The sequence below is a fragment of the Oxyura jamaicensis genome, chromosome 9 (genome assembly GCF_011077185.1).
Source record: "Oxyura jamaicensis isolate SHBP4307 breed ruddy duck chromosome 9, BPBGC_Ojam_1.0, whole genome shotgun sequence".
Classification (NCBI taxonomy): domain Eukaryota; kingdom Metazoa; phylum Chordata; class Aves; order Anseriformes; family Anatidae; genus Oxyura; species Oxyura jamaicensis.
This window is the reverse complement of record NC_048901.1, coordinates 14,941,708-14,961,920: the sequence shown is the minus strand read 5'-3', so window position 1 is coordinate 14,961,920 and position 20,213 is coordinate 14,941,708. Positions and strand designations below refer to the sequence as shown.

The 20,213-nt window shown below is 48.3% G+C and overlaps 1 protein-coding gene across 5 annotated transcripts in view; it reads left to right on the top strand.

The window, feature by feature from the left end:
- Positions 1-20,213, top strand: part of TP63 (tumor protein p63) — a 226,017-nt gene that overhangs the window by 110,954 nt on the left and 94,850 nt on the right. Inside the window, exon 2 of one of the 5 annotated variants that reach the window (XM_035334727.1) lies at positions 14,713-15,381. The exons of the other annotated variants lie outside the window; for them this stretch is intronic. Coding sequence (XP_035190618.1) covers positions 15,320-15,381 — 62 coding nt within the window. The 5' untranslated portion in view covers positions 14,713-15,319. The remainder of the gene's footprint in view (positions 1-14,712; positions 15,382-20,213) is intronic. 5 annotated transcript variants of the gene reach the window in all.

Below are 20,213 nucleotides of genomic sequence, written 5' to 3'. Positions count from 1 at the left end.
TGAGTTAGCATGCAGCTGAGAACTTTCTTTGTGATTTTTTTCCTCAGAACATCCCTTGCTTCGTATGTGTTCTGGGCTCTGTTTGCTCCTTCACTGGACATTTATGTGCATGTGTGGCTGCATCAGAACAAGCCTGTAAGGAAACCGTGTGACATTTACAGAACTGATTGACCTGACTTACTGAGCCTGAGCCCTCTGTGATGGTGCCTGTTCATTGAAGATAAAAGGTCATGACTGTATGACCAGTTTACGACATTTAGGTTGCAGTACATGTTCTGTGTCAAACACAGCAGTGCTTGCCCTGCCTCAGCTTGGCCCATCAATCCCAGAGAATTGTAATGGTAACTCCTTCTGCCGCTTGACCTTCTTTGAAAAGAAAGGAATAGTTTATATTGACAACTGATAGAAACTAGACTAATGACAATGCGTCCTTGCTAGGACACTCCGTGACACATCTGTAGATTGATTTTTGCTCTCATCCATATCTTTGGTGATCCCTTCTTATGTTTCAGTGGCCTTCTAGGAGGATAGATTTTTTAATTTTTAAATTTAAACAAATAAAAACACCTCCTTCAGAGGGCTATTGTGAATGGATGATGCCTCAGATCTATTGCACATTTCACACGTTTCTGCCAGCCTCAGTTTCTACACCTACGCTTCCAGCTTTGGAGGAGACCTGTGCTGAAGCATGTCTTCAGAGACGCCTTACAGCCTTTGCTCTGGCACTCCAGCCTATCGTTTGTGCTGGATGCAGTCTGTTATAATCACGCTTTCCTATTTTTCATTGCTTCAGGGCTGCTTTCATACTTGTTGACAGTCTTTTTTTTTTTCTTTTTTTTTTCCCCTACTCTTACACATCTTTTTGTAAACCTTTCAGCTGGTCCAAACCCCTTTGATTTTCTCCAGAAACACCTAGCGAGAGCCATTTTGATGTTCTTACCTCTAGGGCTCACTGCAACCACAGGCAGTTGCCTATGTTAGCTGCTTTGCCAACATGGCAAAGCAATCCTGGCAAAATCTATTCCCTTTTTCTTTGTGACTGGTGCCCTGGAAAGCCACGTTAATGGGGCAGCACCAGTTTTGTTCCAGCTGGGGCAAACTTGGCCCGTAGCTCCTGCTGGGCAGTGGATGTTTTCAGAAAGGGGCTGTTGCTCCTTTACTTTTCCATCTGACAATGGGAACAGCAGCCCTAAGGCTCCTTGCCCTTTCTCTTACCCTTCCCAGCTCCATGTCCCAGCTTTGCCCCTTTCCCTGCTCATGACTGCACTGCTGGGAATTCTCGAGCTGCCTGGGGCACAGCGAGGTGCCTGGTGCTTGCCTTGATGTGGCAGCGGAGGAAAAGTGAGGTGAGGGTGCTGAGGGCTGGAGCAAGAGAGCCTGAGAGCAGGTGCACTGCGGTTAGGGCAGATGACTCCATCCAGTTACTCATCTCAGAGCAGGTCTCCACTTATTCCTCTCTTCTTTTCTGGAAAGTTACTGTAATTCACTTATTTATGCTGCTTTCTGCCCCTGCAGGCAGGATGACTTGTTTACTGCTATCCAATCACCCGCAAATCACTTGCTTTAGGTCAGCTGCAGCTCCCAAGGACAGCCTGGAACTGCTGAATGCCTTCTCCAGCCTGGACTGCACGATTCTCAGCCACCATTAAATGTGCAGGTAGTTCTCCTACAGTTTACTGATGGCCTGGCCTGAGGTGAGGCTTGGTGCATGTATCACAAGGAATGATGCACACCCTGAGTGCAGAGCCTGGCAGGATCATACTTCACCTGATGGAGAGGATGGCCATGCAGTGTTTGCAGGCAGATGTGAGCTCCATCTGGTTGGACTGGCCAAAGGCCAGGCTGGTCTGAGCCATGTGGCTGTGGCTGTGCTGGTGCTGGGCATGGCTGAAGATCAGGGCTTATTGGCCTGGGCTTTTATCCAGGCTCACATATCTACATGGCTTTTGGTCCTGAGCTGGATCTTATCCGGTTAGGGCAGAGCTCTCTGTGTCTGCTCAGAAGACAATGTTCTTGTCCCACAGACACACCGAATCGGTGTCTATAGAAGCTGGTAATCAATCCCATCCAGATTCCTCACTGTTAATCTTCATCTCCATCTAGCATCACACATCCTGAGGTCAACAGTGTTGAGATCAGCCAAAATCAATAAAAATCTACATTGTTAGTGCATCTTCAGTGCAGTGCAGCTGTCCTTGCTATGCGGGGAGCATAACTTAATCTCCCTGCACGATGGTTTGAATTTATTGCTTGGCAAAGCTCAGTGAATATAGAGTGGTGGGTGGGGAAAACCCTGGTTTTTGATTCAGAATTTGTATTACATCTGTGAGTAAAAACATACATCCGATGCGCTGACTCAAAGCAAACAGCTCCCATTTGGGCTGCACTCTTTCACTGTGCTGCTTTCCTACTTTCTCTGTGCTTAGATTATTGATCAGGGCAGTTCCAGGTGGATGCAGAAACCAATTGGGAGGAAAAAGGGAGACCAGGAACAGAAATATTGAATAAAATTGCACATTTCTGGAAGAAAAGTAAGCATTTTTTATCCTGTTATGTAAGGAAAAAATAATAATTCAAATCAAGAGATTGTTTCCCTTTTAATTTAGCTCTTGAAAAATGCCACGGTGGATTATTTAATCTCCTTAAACAGATCCCCTAATCGGACTTCTCAGCAGGTATTTGCTCACAGTGTCTATGCCAGCCTCTTAGCACAGGGAAAGTTGCTCACGATGTCAGCTCCCATGCTAAGAGGGATTTCTGAATATTTTTTCCCTAGGCTTCTAGCTTGCTGAGTACTCCCCATGGCATGCAAAATGGGAAAGTGCCAAAAGGGGAAAGATATAGCTATTGCCTGTTAATTAAATTGAAGAGATTATCCCCATAGCAAAAACCTTAAATCAGTGAGAATTCTGTTGTGACTCGAATAAGGACCAAGTCTCAGCCCAGGTCTAGGTGCCATGTGTCCTGTTAATGCTGGTTGTGTGCCTATAGGAGTTCACCTCTGCTTACATTTGAGCTTTGAACTTCAGGCTGCGCTCTCATCTGTGGGCTGTCCTTGTGGGAGCTGGTGCTGGTCACTCCTCTGGTGGTCACTGAATCAAAGTCTAACCCAAACAGTCATTTTGGGGCGTGTGTGGGGGAAAGCCACCAGTTCACGGGAGATTTGCAGAGATAAGACTGTAGCTTGTTTGAGGCCAAAGGGAACTCAGCATATGGCTGTGGGAAGCTTTGGGAGATCTTTGGAAAGTGCTAAGCTTTGGTCTGCTTCTCCAGGTCAGAGCAGCTCTTGTTACTCTGCTGTTGATTTGTTTGTGGGTTGAAGTTGAGCTAGAATTATGGAGCAGGACTTTCTGGCTTTAGTTCTGCAACTAACTTCAAGGAAGTCAAGGAGAATTGCTTCTTTCCATGCCTGGTATCTCCTGCAGAGTTGTTCTCGGTGTGCATGTTATCATGTTGTGTGATATATAACCAGCTGGGGGCCAGGACATGCACACACATGGTTATGTGTACCCACACCGTGATCCCTTGTCCCGATGCCAGAGATAAATGCTCTGACTCTGGACTCTGTTATATTCTCAGAACCAAACCACTCAGCAAACCTGCCTCGTGATTCCACTCAACCCTGTCATAATGATTTTAGAAGAAAACCACAAGAAACGTGGTGGTTTTGGGTCCTTGTCAAAGCACAGCAGAGCAGTGTTTTTTTTTTTTTTTTTTTTTTTTTTTTAATTCATTTTGACATTACATTCAGAGTGAAAGTCTGGGCATATACCTAAGCAGACTGAAATGGAAAGAAGGCCTTGCATATGGTTGTGGTGAGAAAACCACTGGATTTCATCTACAAACTTATTGGGGATGCAGGAGAGAAGATAATTTAAAATAAAAGCAAATATGCAAAATCCCACCATGAAAACTGTGGGCTCTTCTGGGGTTATTCTTCCCTTCCTTAGTTCACTTTTCTCTACAAAGCTTTATTTCCTTGGTACAGCAACAGATATGAACGTTCAAATTTCAAGTCCAATCAATCCAATATTTTCTTCTCCCATGCACTTTCTCCATGCTGTCCCCAGACATAAGAACAGCCCATGTCTCTCTGGCACAACTGAAAAGAAGTCACCTTCCTCTCCACATCTGGGCACAGACCCAGTTGCAGAGTACTGCTGTGGATCAGAATCTTTTTATGATGAATAATCTCTCTGGAGTTTGTTGGGCATCTGGCTTTATTGCTGGTCAAGGGATGGCCTAGGTCAGTGGTGGTGTGAGTAATGATAAAACGCTGGGCAGCTGCCTGGACAGCCTGCGTAGGCACCTGCACACCCTGTGGCTGTGAGTCTGCTTGCAGCTCTGGACAGGGAGGGAGAAGGTGGCACGGTCAGACCTCTGTGCCTCTTGGTAGCGGGCAGAGCTGCTGGGAAGGTGTTTGAGGGGCTTCAGAGTCTGCCGCAGCTTTCTCCTCCTGGGCTAACCACCATTTACCTGCCTGGCTGGGAGTGTTAATGTTGTAGGAGGCACCAAGGGGCAGGGTGGGGGCCTTGTCTTTAGCTGCTGCAGTTGACAGTGTGACACGTAAAGATAGTGCCACCTTTCTTGGTGGTGGCTGGGATGCTGGTCCATGAAGCGACACAGCTGAAGCACTGACAGGGCCTTGTCCTAGTAGGATGTGTGTGATGTAGGAATGAGCACCACACCAAGAGGAGCCAGGAGGACAGCTAGGTGTGGAACCACTTTCAGCTTCCATAGCAAAACAAAACAAAACAAAACAAAACAAAAATCTCAGAGATTGTCTGCCTGAGTCCTTTGTGAAATGCTGTAACTGGTGCGGCTCCAGGGCACGAGCCTTTAGCAGGAGATGAGAATTGTTCTTCCCTCTCCAGAGCTCTTACGGCACCAGCGTCGTCGGGGCTGGAGGCCACCAGCAGGTAGCACTAATGGGGCTCTCTGCGCCCTGGCAGAGGGAGGTTCCCAGTCCTTTCAAGAGATGTGAAAGCTGCTGTAGCAAAGGCCCTTAGGATTAATAGGAACTGCAGGCTTCATCAGCAGTGTGTGCTTTCCTCTTCCTAAGCACTTAACACAAGTGCAAAGGATCCTGATGAAGCCAACCTCGTGCACCATAGCCTGAGCTCTCTTAGATCTCTTTAACGGTAGGAGTTGTGAAATGTTTGTTGCATCTATAATTAGGGAGAAGAACAGATGGCTAGAGCTTAGTTATAATTAAAGTCTAATGCACAGTAAAATAACCCAATGCAGCCAGTGATTCAGCAGCAACCAAATAATTTTAATTCTTTCTTTGCTGGGCTTAAGCTTCAATTGTAGGAATTGGGACTTCAGGGAAAGTCTGTTGCATCACTCCTTACGTAGGGACGTGGCTCTGTATTAAAGGACTGTGGGGAAATTTTTGATTGCTATGTATTAAGTTATATTGTGCGGTCTTGTTTACATTAGTTACTTGAAATCGTATGTGAAAAAGGCACATGAATTGTTTTAACAGCACAGGATCTGCATGTTGCAATCCGTAGCAGCAAAGGCTTTTAAAGCCTGTCTGCTTAATAATTGATTGTTAATGCTTTAGGATAAGTTATTTAGAAAGAGCCATTCATTATGTGTTCTTAGGAATACATTTTATTTATAAAGCTGCTTTAAATGGCATTATCAGTAATAATAATTTAATGTATATTTAACACCGCTTTCAAGCATGGGTCATTAGGCACTTCATGGCAGCAGACTGGAAGCAAGTGGAAAAGCTGCTCATTTCCTGGGAGACAGGGCTAGGAGCTGGGGCCAGACAAAGAAATACGGAGAGACATTACTGTGAGCAGTGCAGGCCTGGGCTTTTGTAGACTGGAAGTGATTTTTATGTATTTATATATAGTTAGGGCAGAGGGAAGGCTGTAATGCAACCTGCCAAGTGTACAAGAGGCCAGCTCTTCCACAAGGAGAACAAACTCATTTCTCAGTCTCCAGAAATGGTCCAGAAGATATGAGAAAACGCTATTATGAGCAAGCTGTCTTAGTTTTCCCTTCCCCTTTTTCTCAGATGATTTAAAACGTTCACCTGCATTTACACGGGATATTGGGACATTCATGAGCAGGTTAGCCATGTGTCCTCTCCTTCGCTTCCAGCAGACTGGCAAAGGCTGAGCTGAGCGGCAGGTTTCCTCAAAGCTGAGATCAGCCCTGGGTGGCCCTGCTCCTCCAGGCCCTGTCCCAGGAGGACCTGGGTGGCACCTCTTGTGTAGCCAGGGTGAAGGGAGCCCCAATTACCTGCTGTTTGCTGGGGATTACTGGCATGCAGCTGGTAACTGCTCGGTGGCTGTGTGACAGCTTGCCACGTGCGTGGCATAATTCCCCTGTCTGCTGAGTTCAGTTGTCTCTCCGCTTCTGTCTCAAGCTGCAGTGGATTTGGGTGCGGGAGCTGTGTGTGTGGGAGGGGGGCTCCACGGGGCTTGCAAAAGCTGCTACAGAGCAAATGCAGGCTCTGTGTGCTGCCTGGGAATCCTGAAATGGGAGGCTGGTGGCATTAAGGTTTTCTGATGTTGTTTGAGTGACTTATACTGTGATTCAGTACCCTAAACTTGGGAAGGGTGACTTAAAATCAGGAATGCTCCCCAATTCTGTATTTGGCCCAGATACGGGTCTGGGGGTTAATATAAGAACTTTGGTCTTTTAATATTGTATAATATTATTACATATTATATAATATATATAACATATATAATATATATTACAATAATATAAGAACCTCATTCTCCAAAGCCAGTACATCCCTGCAAGGTGCTCTGCCTTGAACTTGCTGTTGTACCCATGGAGATGACTGGCTCTAAGCAGCCCCTGGAAAAAGCTATGGAAAGACGGGCTGGAGAGGTCATGTGAAGGGCTGGATTTGGCTTGCTCAGCCTTTTTAGGTGCAGTAAGAGGATGGGGGATGGAGAGACCCAGCTTAGCATTGCGAAGACTTAACCTCCAAGGACTCTTCAGAAAAACTGGAAGGCAGGGAAGGAAGATAAAAGAAAAAAAAAAAAAAGTGAAAAAAAATCCCACATGTCCCTTCTCCCAAACAGACAGTTTCTGATCTGCTGCCCCACAAGACAGAAGGAGCAGCAAGACCCCACAGAGGGTCTCTGGGGCTCCTGGGAGCAGACACCCAGGCTGGGGCAGCAGCGCAGGGGCACTGCTGAGCCCACTCCCCACCAGGGCATCGTGCTGCCGAAGGAATTGCATTGCCAGCAATGTGAGGAGGTCACTTCTTGCAAGGAGCTGTCACAAACAGTCAGGGAGTCTGCACACTGCACCTCTTGCCCTGAAGGTTTGATCCCCAAGGAAGAGGGTTTCTAAGGTGTAGGATTGCCTGTGTGGTAGGGCCCTGCTGTCGGGCTGAGCGAGGACCTCGAGCAACGTCGCCCCGCCAGCCCGGTGCTTCTGGCAGGTCTGCTTCCTAGCGAAGAGCAGCACCGGTTTACCCCGCCCCGCGGCAGTGGGGCAATTTGCCCTGATTTGAAAAGCCAGAGGCTGGGCTGAGAGCTTGGGGCAGAGGATTATTCCTTTTTGCCTGCTTCAAGGCTGCAATGTATGAGGTGTTTAGGCTGGGTCACAGCAGAAATTAATCTTCACTTTGGGAAAAAAATGTGAGGTGCAGAGTTTTGATTATATCACATTAGCTTTTTTTTTTCTTTTTTTTCTTTTTTTTTTTTTTTCCCCAAGGCTGCTTATATGGGCTATTAACATCAAAGTGCAAGGATGGGGGGAATGTAAGAGACTTACCTTAGGTCATTATCTTCTCCATAAAGACATGAAACACTGGCTCTTCAGCTTTCTTGATCTTTGCTCCAAGGAGGGGGGGAAGTTTTATTAACTCTCACATTACTCAGGCTGCACCAAAGCCTCGTTTTAGTGGCTGTATGCTTCACTGTTACTGAATAAGTGGATTTTGCTCTCCATCTTGAGGGTGGACTGCCCAGCAGAGCTGAGCTTGCTTTCTCCTTACTGTTTTGCAAGCTGTAAGCCTTGGACAGGTCCCAGTGTGTCCCTACTAGTGGTGTTGTCGGGCTGCATCCCCAGCGCAGTCAGGAGGGCAATTCCTACCTGTGTGAAAACACCCACGTTCACCGTAATCCTGGTGAGCTGGCTACTGCCGGCTGGGGAAGTGTGGAAGTGCAGGCTTCAGCAGAGGATGTGCAGGTTTGCAACCAGGGCTTCCATTGCTGGTGGTTAACGCTTTGGGTGTTTTTGTTTTAATTGCTACTGGTTCTTGAACTGACTTTAATCCCATTAGCTTGGGTATGCCTGCAGGAGCTGCGCTCACACCTTGGATTGCAATAGCCTTAATGCTGGGAACAGAGTCCTGCCAGCCAAGCAATGAGTTTTTGGTGTATCCTGTTTGGAAATTAGAAAACCTATTGAGACCTATGTTTCTGCATGGAGGATTTATTTTCTGAAGTTGCCAAAAAGGCAGAGAAGTTTCTGCTTGTGTGCAGATTATGTGGAGATAAGGAAACACCAGGGGACAATAGCAGCAATAATGAGACATTGCGAAGATTTAGCTCAGCTCTGACTCACAAGGAAAAAGTTAGAGGGAGTGAAAGACAAGTGATACAGCAATATTCAGTCCACAGCAGTTTTGTTTCCTGCATTGAGGCTGACAGCAAATGCCACCCTTGCTAGTGAGTTTCTCTGCGTGAATCTCTCCATAGAGGCAACTTGCTGAAAGCTTTCACCTTGCTTCACTAGAACAAATTTCTTCTTTGAATAACTCTGATCTGGTGCCGCTGGCCATCACCAGGACTTGAGAAACAGAAACAGCCTTGATTCCTTTTCACCAGCCTCTGTGGCTTCTGACAGTGAATGCTTGGAGATGGGAGCAGAGAGCATCAGAAAACTCTGGAACGGGTCTGGGGCGAGAGGCTGAGGGTGAGCCTGTGCTAGCAAAGTGAAAGATGAGAGCAGGGAGCTGCCGGTCCTGCCCAGCTCTGCCGCCCACCCCACTGCACGGTGCCGCAGCAGAGCTGGAGGATGCAGCCACCGGGGTTTCTGTCCCCAACCTGGGCTCGACCCCGCAGGCGCGATGACGCCGTATGTATTTGTGGCACGGTTTTGGCCAGAATGCCAGACATGTCGTGTGGCAGCTGTATGGGAAGGCCAAGCCTTCCACCTACACAGCCACTGCCACCGCTTTGATATGCAATCCAGACCCCACGGCGGGGTGTTGCCACCTGTCCCAGCCTCCAGCCCAGCTTCAGCCTGGGCTGGGGCCCCACTGTGTCTCGGGGACACCTCGAGATGGTGGCGCAGCTGCGGGGACGTCAGCGAGGGAAATTCCCTCTGCCCAGCAGCTCTGTCTCTCCCTCTCCACCTTTAGCGATGGGAGTTTCCCATACGAGTTGTAGGGTCCTGCCAGCTCTTGGGGACAGGGCAGAGACCAAAGCCCAATGAGAAGCTGACTGTAGGACAGGAGCCTGCTTCTTGGGCTTTTTTCTGGTTTATCTTTGTCTCACTTTCTTCCCATTACCATAGGGAATGGCACAACAGGGGGATGGAGCAAACCGGAGCAGCAGTTACTGTTTGGAATGGTGGTGTCCTGGTGTTGGTCTCTGAGCTTGGTTTCTTCTGCTCCCTCTCAATGGAGAGAAAAGCCCTGGTGTATAGGAAGAGCCAAGAGAAACCCCTCTGGTGTTCATTTATGTTCTTCAATGATAACATTACCCTTACATTTGGGGTTTTCTTTGACTCTCTCAAAAGTGAGAAAATTGAAACTGCAGCTTCCAAAACGCACGTCCAGCTTCAAGCCTGCTTTCACGCCATCTCCTTCCTGTGAGGGGGAGATCGGTGATTATTCAGTACAGAGCTGAGAAATAAATGCTGGTGTGTTAGAAGTGGTGCCAGCCTCAGGCAGGCTGTTTGGCTCGGAGTGATCCCAAGGAAATGTGGAGGCCAGCACAGGTGGGGGGCCCGGAGCACAGTCCCCTGTGGCCTGCTGAGATGGGTGCTTTGTGCTTGCTCCTGGGACCAGACCCTGGGACCTGGGAGATAGGAAAGCCTGGAGTGAAGCAAGGCAAGCCTCTAAATCCCCCCACAGGACTTAGAAGTCTCCAGAAACATGCGGGACAACTAGAGGAGAGTATAAAGTACTTGGGTAGAAACAAGCTGTGGGGCTGGAACACAGCGAGAAACTCCTGTCAAAGCTGTTGTGGGTCACTTAAAGGTTTTAATAGTTTCGAGGTTGCTCAGGCAGGGTGCTTGGTAAGTCCTGATGGACAGACAGACTGCAAAGTAAGTGGTGATGTGGGGGCAGAACGTGCAAGGCTTTTCAGCCATAGGGTAGTCACATTCTTGCAGTCCCTGTCACCTGAGTCCCTGCTGAGACAGGGTCCTGGGGACAAATTTGGTTTGTGCCTCATTTGCTGTTCCTTCAGAGAGCAGCAGCAGCCTATACTGTTTACTGCAGGTGGATGGTGCTCTGACAATACGTATGTGACAGATGAGCCACCAAAGGAAACCAGACAGCTCTGAAAGTAGTTCTGGTTGCTCTGTGAGGAGGCTTTGAATGGTGTTCCCCCTCATTTCCTTCTAGCCCTAGGTAGCAGCTGGCAGCCAACATGAGCGTAGTGCAGAGCTCCAGGAGCCGGACAGAATGTGGTAGGGGAAAGTTTTGTGTAAAACTGCAGATTTTTCTCCAGTTTGCTGTTCTCTGAGTGTCAAACTGTCTCTCAGTTTGGGAATGACAGGGGCAAAGGTTTGTACAAGGTCTGACATTTTTGGAGCAGTGGGAAAAGAGATCGCTGTCAGCTGGAGGGAAAACGTGAAAAACTAAGGAAGCTTCTCCCATCATTGTGGCGTTTGGGTAGATCCTCTGAAGTCTGTGAGGGCCATACCTGTTACCTCTTCCCTTTCACTAGAGTTGGTGGTAAGGTGTACTTCCCCTGCTTCATTCTGTTTGTGAAATTCTGAACACCTTAATATCTTTGAAACCGTTACATATTAGTAAAATGTAGTTGAAATTGGAAAATGTGCTCAAAGGGACATTAACGCTTTGTGACCTTTTCCCCTTGGATAGACAAGATTTTTATTGCTTGGAGCAAAGAGGAATTATTTCCCTCTCCAAATTTTTCTAGCAAAAATAAATATAGATCCCCAAATATCCCACAGATAAACTTCTTGGTTTTGAAAGAAATTCATTTTAACTTAAAAAAAAAAAAAAAAAAAAAAAAAGGAAGGAGGAAAAAAAAAAAGAAAGACCACAACCACTCCCCTGGAAATCCCACACTGCGAATGAAATGTTTCATCCCCTAGTGCAGCCAGCCCTGCAGCCAGCAGTTGCAAAAGTGGCCAGGGGCAAAGCTGGCATCTCTCCTTCCCTGTCTTCCTTGGCTCCAAGCCATTCAGGTGTCCCCAGACCCATGGATCAGGACTGGAGCCACAGAGATGTCGGGGAGCTGTTTCTCTCCACTTCACCCTTGCTCAGGACAGGGGTCGGCATGTATCCTGGCACTGGGCTTGGCTGGTGGTGGGGTGACCACCATAAATCCATAGGAGTCCCTTTGCTAAAAATTCTCGTGCTCATCTCAACGAGAAGCGGAAGAGGGAGAGGGTGGGTGCACAGAGGGGTAATGGGAGAGCAGTGCACAGCTGTTTCTCTGCCCGTTCTTCTTTCCCAGACGTGGAAGCAGTGGCGGCGGAGCAATGCCCCGCATTCTTGCCCACCTACACACATGCTTCCTCCGCATATCCCCACGCCGCCTGCTTACCGCAGGCACTGGAGGCTTGGCTGTAAATCTGCTAGCCAGACAGATCCCTGACACCCCGGCTTCCTCCCTGCTCCTGCAGGACACGTGCCTGCTGCTGGTACATTAGCATCACCCTTGAACCAGCCTGGAGACATCTTAGGAAGGGCAGGAAACGCCGGGGATATCACAAGCCCCTTTTCCTCGTGAGCTGACCACCTTTGAGGTCTGCTCCTGCGAGAACTCCGTCTCCCCGTGGATTTTCTCCAAGGCAGTGTGAATGGGGTTGGCCAAATACCACTGAGCCCTGCGAGCCTCCCAGCTATGCACGGGGCACTGGCAATACGCGCAGGCACACACCCTGTGGCTTGTGTTTCCACTGCGGGCTGTGCTATGCAAGGAGCGCCCTGCAGCTGAGAGGAGTTCAACGCGGTCTGACTGCAAAGGCTGATATCTCTGCCCAAATTCATCCCCAGTCGCTCTTCACCGGGAACCCACAGCTCAGCGCTGGCTGTGACCAAGGGGAAAATGGGAAGCTGGGGCTGGGGGAGAGGGATGAGGACACTGTTGCAGGTAGTTTTTGCCCACTCTCACCAGCAGGCTCCCGTGGCTTCATTTTTTTGCAGCTGGGAAAAGCAGGATGGACCTTTTCAGCCATTTCAAAACATAGCCAAATCTCTGTGGGAGGCTGAAAATGTCCAGCTCTCTGGGAAAGGCAGCCCAATGCTGTGTGCGCTGCCAAAATGAGCCAAACTGGGAACCATTTGCATTTGCCCAACCCTGGGCTGGTGAGGACTTTGGGCAGTTGGTGGCCCCTTTTGAAGTTCTTATGGAAATGTCCTTGCTAGACACCCCCTCCCACTGGTGCCTTGCGAGTGAGAAGAGAGCCCTGCTCCAAGCTACTACTACTCATTACAATTATGTGGTGCTGCTTTTTTTTAAGTTAATTATGTATTTTCAAGAGAAGATATTCTTTTGGTGTGAATTACAAGCTGGAGACACTGCCTCTTCTTGACTGGGATGCTGCTAGACACGTTCGGCACTGGAAGCAGGAATCGCAGGCTCGGTAGTTTGGGCTGTAACAAACTTGTGCTTAATGGGTCTGAGGAAGCAAAGGGCACATGGAAGGGCATACTGATGTTGGATACTTCTGGTGAAATTCCTTCAGATACTGCTGACTGGGGCTTTTTAGACCTTTGCTGCTGTGCAGAGTTAATGTAGTGGAAGAGCCGGGGTCAGGTTCATCTTTGGCAGCAGAGGCAGCCCAGCAGCACCAGCTCCAGGAGCTGCCTGTGCACTTCACAGGGCCCTTGGGATGAGCGATCTGACCACACAGAATTATTTGGGCACATGCCAGGTGAGGAGACCGGCCAAGACCAGAAGGGCAGGTCTGAATCCCTGGGGGGAGCTGTGCAGCCTTCCCCTGCTCCCACCGTGCGGGTCCTTGCACCGGGATCGTGCTGGGAAAGGCACTTCTCCAGCTCCTGTGGAGAACCGGGTGGAACAGAAGTCTGCAAGAACCACCCTTTTCAGGCCGCATTTCTTTTTCATGAGACTTGCCTCCTAGACTGAAATTGAGCAGGAAATGCCAACTCTTTCAGAGTCAATACACTCATGATGGCTTGCATAAAACCATGTGTGCAGAGCTAGTCCCCAGAGGGCCATGCTAGAAGAAATCCAACAGGCTTCTAGTTTGTCCCTGGGCACAAGCATGGGGTCTCAGCGATGCTCCCACGTGGATCGTAGTAAGGGCCTGAGCCCAGCCTGCTGCCTCCCAGCCAGGCTGATCATCCATACGCATCCCTGGGGGTGAGGATTGAAGCTGAGTCCCAGAGCCAAGGGAGGACAGACCTAAGCTCTTGCTGAAATGGGATGTGTGGGGAGAAGACTTGCCTGCTCTATGTGCTTATTCCAGGTCAGGCAGAAGCAGCGTCCAGCAGCAAGGAAATCCTTAACTTCCGTTAATAAAAACAGCCTTCATTTCCAGCCTCTCTTCCTTGGCAAGTGCCACTTGTCATAATGAAAGTTGCTCGGACTTGGGCAGGGATCAGCCCTGCGAGTTTACGGGATTCACAATTCACAGATGTTAGGAGCTATCAGGCCGAGTGTGGGTGGAGAATGTCAAGTCCAAAATAGCTCCCTGCCACCCTGGCACAGGCAGCAAAGAAAATGTTTCCACATGACATTCTTCGAACCAAAATTTCCTACGAGGAAAGAGCAGAAGGGAAAAATAAGAGGCAATCGCTGCTTTCTCAGAGGGCTTCTGACTTCTGCTCGGGAGGTTGGCATTTGTGCTGACATCAGCACAAAAGGTGCACAGTAGGTGAGCTATCGGGCAGCACCCTCCCCTCTCCCCACGCACAAACATACGTGTCTGCTTAAAGACGTGGCCCCGGTGGTGCACAGATATATGCATGCTATTTTTTCCTGCTGGAATCCATTTTAATTTAGCTCCTGATTCATATTTCATTCATTCTCCAAAACCACAAAACCAGGATAGGTTTACAGCCTGTACTATTTGGACGAGCTGTGGAGGGGGAAAAACAGGGGAATAAAGCAGGTTGCTTTCCTGAATGATTATCTGTGTCATTACCAAAAATAAAAAATGTGGGGGGACTTAAAGATTCCCTTCTTGGCTTGTAATTTACTTCAAGAAGATCTGATCTTCTTTTCACCTTTGGCAGTTTGGTTTGGTGGACTTAATTTTGCTCGTGATTCTTTATGCTTCAGTGGCTTGAAAAAGACATCGTGCTTATTTTCTTTATTTCTTACTTCTCAGGATCTTTGAAAGTATTGTAATTTTTCATGTGAAAAACATTTATATTATTTTAAGAACACTAACAGAGATACCTCAACTCTCAGTGAAAAGATACAGAGCAAAACATTAACAATTACATCAGATGTTTTGGGGGGTTAGGGGAGGCAGGAAGGGGAGGCAGAAGAGCAAAAGTTCAGAGTTAAATTTAAATGAGGAATTTCCCCATATTTTGTCATTCAGCTTTTGAAACTACGACCACAACAGACAGTTTGAACTGTGACAAGAGAGAGACTGAAAAAGAAAATTTCCCCAGGCAGCGTTACGCAGGTATTAGCCGCAGAGCTGACCAGGAAAGCTTTTAGAGCACAACAAAATCCAGCACGGGTGCTGCACCCAGCAGAGGAAACTCCGGCCATCTGGAGATGAGGATGACCATCGGCCGCAGCAGTTTGCAAAATCGCAAGAGCTGCCAAAATTAAACCGTGAAGTCAGGCAGGAAGGCGACCAATGACCGGCAAGATCAGAAGTTCAGAGATGCCCCAGATGAGCTCCCAACAACAAGTGTGGCCGACGTACTCCCAAGTTTATTAAGGATGTTGAGAGGAGGGGAAAATATCCGCGCAGAAGATGCCCAGCTGGCGAGGAGGGACTGCTGGTGATGCTCGGGTCACTTGATGAATCCCATTGGCCACGTCCCCGGGAGATCCCACCCATCTGCAAGTGCAAAATAAATCTCTAAAGTTGTATCTCGTGTACCACTTGACCTTATTGCTTTTAGCCGGCTGACTTTATATCTATTTATTTATTATTTTGTTGTTGTTCGGACCCTAAGAGGGGCTGGAAGGAAATGAATTTTGAAGCAGCACCTTTCACCACCCTGCAGTACTACCCCGATCCCTGCATCCAGCGGTGAGTCTGAGCGTGACGTAACCCCCTCCTATCGCAGGTTTGATCTCGGTGTCTTGTGTAATTGTTAACTTTCCTGCTATCGTCCGGCGGCAGCTGGGCTGCACGCGGAAAAAATGTGCCGCTCTCTTCATGCTCAGTGGAGCTTATTATTATTTTTGGCTTTCTAACAGGTTACTGTTTAATTATAGGCATCCGCTTAAGATATCAGCCTTTTCCTCTCTGGCATTAGAGGAAAAAATATATGATAAATAACGTGAAAGCTGATAGTATCTTTTCCTTGTGTTTTGGAGGTGAAGGCTACTCGGTGCTTTGGGACACGCAGGAGTTGCTTTTGCTTTCTATAGTGTGGCTATTTGTTTCTTTAAATGAAAAACTCATGGAAAGAATATAAGCTTAATTATTAAGCTCTGAGATTTGGGAATTTAAAGGATAAATAAATCATTTAAAAGATGCAGAGAATAATAAACATCTCCTAAGAGAGAGCGCTTCTCAAAGAATGTTTTTTCACTCTGTTTAACAGCCAATATAGAGCCTGACAACCACTCTTATTTTAGCTTTGTTGTTAAGCTGTGTTTTATAACTTTCCAGCAGATAAAAGAGCATGTCCGCATGAGGTATCACCGTATCACATTGTCGGTTTGTTTGTTTCTCCCAATAGGAGCTACTATATTTAAGCATGTAAATGACATGTAGATGGTATTTTTCCAGTCGTAAAGTTCAGAGAGGTGAAATCCTCTGAGTGCAGTCACTTGTCAAGCTGCTTTAAGGCTACTTTCTGGCTGTGCTTCGCAAAAGCCCTGCCTGGGGTCTCACCACGGCATTTGATCCACGGAAGGGTTAACCGTTAACTCATCCTCTGCACCGTGCATGTGTTGCATAGCCATCTGCTGAAGAGAGGGCTCGGCCATTGTGATCTCTACTCCTACCCCCCCACACACTGTTATGAGGTGTCGTGGTGTTGTTGTTTTTCCCCCTTAACGTGCGAGGGCTCGGTGCCACCCTGCGCTCGGCGCTCCTCGGGGCCGGTGGCAGGGAAGGAGAGGAGGGGAGTTGGGACATAGCGCACGGTCCTTGGCTGCGCTGCCGCGGTGGAGGAATGTGGAACGAGGCCGGGGGTATTGGTTTCCTCGGTGAGACCTTCCACAACATGAACATGGGGCTGCGAGGCCACGCTTTGCTCTCCCAAACCCACCCGGGAACTGCGTGTGGCCGGGAGGAGAGCAATACTGGAGCAGTGCCCATCCGGGAGGGTGGATTGGGGCTGGGAGCAGTGGGGTCTTTATATATTATTTAAGTATTGGAAAGCTCAGAGATGCACTAGCAAGGGTACCTGAGCTCTGGGACAGCTTTCCAGATGCTCTGAACATCCCATCCATCCCATCCTATGTCAAAGAACAGGTTTGTAGAATTGGCACTTCGGCTCAGGCAAAAATCCCATCGGGAGCAGGAATTAAAGAATAAAATTTCCTGGGCTGTACTTTATAGAACTGTTGGAATGGGTCTTTCTCGCATTTAAATCTGCATCCTCAATCAAATCAGGCCTTTCTCTGGAAATGCTGCTCCTGACCACCTGCCTTAGCAGCACGAGGGGTTTCTGTAAGTGACCATTGTGCTGTGGGAAGCCTTGGGACAGCTTGGGACAGATAAAGTTTGTGACACCCCTTGGTCATAAAACCTGAGCAAGATCTGGCTTAGAGTAACATGTCTCAGCTGTTATGCATGTCTGTTTTCATGAACCGAGAGTGGCATTTGTCCGGTTATTAGTGGCCATGCTCTGCATGGTCAAAATCAGCTGGAAGTTGCTCCCCGAAATAATTTTCTTGGTGTGAGGACATTCACATGTTGAGCTTTAAGCTCCGTCGGTTGGATATCTTTCATGATACGCTGGGTGACATTCTTCTGACTGATTTAACAAAATTAAACAGTTTCATAATTGCATTTATTCTACATTTTGAAACATTTTTGCTTTGATGTGGTCAAAGCACTTTATTTAGCTAACACCGATGTGCTTCTTTGCAATTCTGGCTGTATGAATGTCTCTTTCCTTAAAATTATATGCAGTAACAATCTAAACAGCAAACCAATAACATTGAGCTGAGGCATGCTGACAAAATAGCAGTTGTGAAAAGTGTTTGAAGCCCTCTTGAAAAGGGATGGAGGGTGGTCAGGCTGGCTTCCCTGTAGGTCCGTACCCTGTTCCTGTCTGACCATGGTGGCCACATGGGCTTCCTTCCATGGTGGAGGTGGCTCTGGGTTATGTGTCCCAGGCTGACTCCTCCAGGAGCCATGGGACGGGGTGGAGGGGAAAGCAGTTATAAATCCCAGTTAGTGCTAAGATTTGTGGCTTAGATTTACCCTGTGCCATTGCTTCGTCCGTGAATCCCTTCACTTTGGGGTGTCTGGCAGACAGACAGGGTGGGAGCCAGCTGAAACATTTCCTTTGTCAAGTGATGAACCCAGTTCACGTTCAGGAGGGTTCACTGATGTGCCGTTACAATGCTTGCATGCTTACTGCCTGTTGTTTCACCGCACTGCATCCAAGCAGCGTAGTAATGCGGTGCCACAGATGAGAAAAAGAGCTGGGTGCCTGGACTGGCAGCACTGACCCTCAGGTTTGGGGCAACCCCAGTCTCAGCAGTTTCTGCCCCATCTCTCTCATCCAGGCTATTTATTTCTTTGTAAAATTTGGTTATCAAAACAAAAGCACTCCCTGCATCACGCAGAAGGACAGGCAACTCAGCTGGGACATGGGACAAGCAATCTCCTCGTGTATGTGCCCTGCGGGGGTTCGGCGGTGGAGCTGTACCCAGGTGAGAGGGGCACAGCGGTACCGGGCACCGATGGAACGTACATCCCTGTGCAGAAATGGGGGGTGCAGACACAGCATGTGGCTGCCTGACGTGGAAAGGTACATCCAGACTCAGCTCTGCCTCTAAGCAGAAACATCTACAAGATGCTAAAACTCAGCAGCAAGAGAATCAAACAAAAACCTCAAAGTTTTTCTACTTCTATTTCCCTTATAAAGGGATTGACATAAAATGCCTGAAATCAGTGATAGAGCAGACTCAGTGCTCTGACTCCTGACCCTGGGAAGGAGATGCTGTAAGGACAGAGGCACCTATACTGAAGCCTGACCCCATGAATTGTTGTTCGGATCGTAACGTGGGAGCCGGAGCTCATCCTTTGCTGCAGAAAACCCAGGCTAGCTCTGAGTCATAAAACGACTGATGTGAAACGGGCGGGATTTCCACCTTCCAAGAAGTGCCCACCTAGCTGCAGTTGAAAGACGCTAATGCAAGAAGAAGACGGCACTGTAATTATGATCAAAGTCCAGCTGTTGAGAGCTATGTAATTAGTTTCTCTCTGCAGAGCCGCTTTTTTTTTTTTTTCCAGCTAATGCCTGGTTGGGGGGAGTGATGTTTACAGATAAGTTACTTGTGTTCTTGGAAATAATGGTCATTAGGCTGTGCTTCACCCAGGAGCTCCCTTCTTTTGGGGCTGTGGGGAATGCACCTGCTCGTGCTCTGCACGGGGTCCTGCCTGCCCTGCTCGCCCCCTCCCTGTGCCCAGCCTAATTTCGGGTTGCCAGCATTTTGAAGGCATTTGCTGTGGCTCGCTCCTCCCTTCTGAATGAAAGGCCCCTCACACTAACTGCTCTTTCCTCTTTCATTTCTGGTTTTGTGTTCTCAGCACAGTGTGAGCCCAGCCTCCCAGATCTCGCTAATAACGGGGCCGTGCTGGAAACTGGATGTCTCAGACATGGCTCTGGGTTTTGGTTGAGGAGCTGCTAAAATAAATAAATAAATCAAAAAGAACACAACAATCAAGCAAAGGAGAAAACAAGCAAACAATTATGTAGAAAATCTACTGGTAGAAGAGATTGAGGGAAACTGTCAGAAATTAGCTGGGCACAGAAGGAAGGGAAGGGCACGGCAGCATTGTCTGCTGGGTGCTGCATCCAGACAGATTTTGGTGAGCAGGGCCAGAACTCTGGGGTTCAAAGGGATCTTTCATCGGGAACCTTGCACGTGTCACTTCACCTTTCTTCTTCGGTTCCCACACCTATCAAGCAGGGCTGGCAAACGGATGGCAATTATCAGATAGGAGCCTCGCCAACATTAACGCTTGCAATGCAGCATAAACGTGAAAAACTCTCTGTACCTCTCATCAGTGCTGATAGGCAATGCTCTCCTGTCATTAATGATTAGTAATTAAGCAGCAGGTTTCCTCCCCTTGGGTTGGAAGGGGGCATATTCAAGCAATACAAGCAAGCTGCCCCTCCTGATCCCAGGCAGCGGTGAGCAGCCGTCTCCCTTTGCAGCCGTGAATCAGTGCTGGTGTCAGCAGCAATCCTTTCATTTGGGTATTAGCTGGGGTTACTGGGGCAGAGTGGTGTTTAAGCTGTAATAGGTTAATATCCTGCAGGAGGGGTTCATCTCGTATGCAGAGCTCTGCAGAGTGCTTGCATTTGGGCAGCCAAGTGCTTTTCCTCTTTCCTCGTACTGTGGTGCTGAATAAAATAACCTAATTCCAGGCATGACAGGGTTGACAAGTATAATCTGCTGTCACCTTTGAGATGGGAGCCCGGATTTGCCATGCTAGCAGAAAGACCTGAAGCCAAGTGAGGAAAGCCACGTGGCTTCACATAGGTCTTTTTGCAGAAACAGCCAGCGGTACAGCAGGTACTTTCCACAGACACAGAGAGGGGCCAGAAACGGTCCTGAGCAGCTCGTGGTGTGTTCGGCGTGGTCGGTGACTTCTGGAGGAGCAGGGTTGGCTCTGTGCAGGAGGGAAAGGTGGAGGGGAGCTGGCGAGAGGCTTTTTTCTTGGCC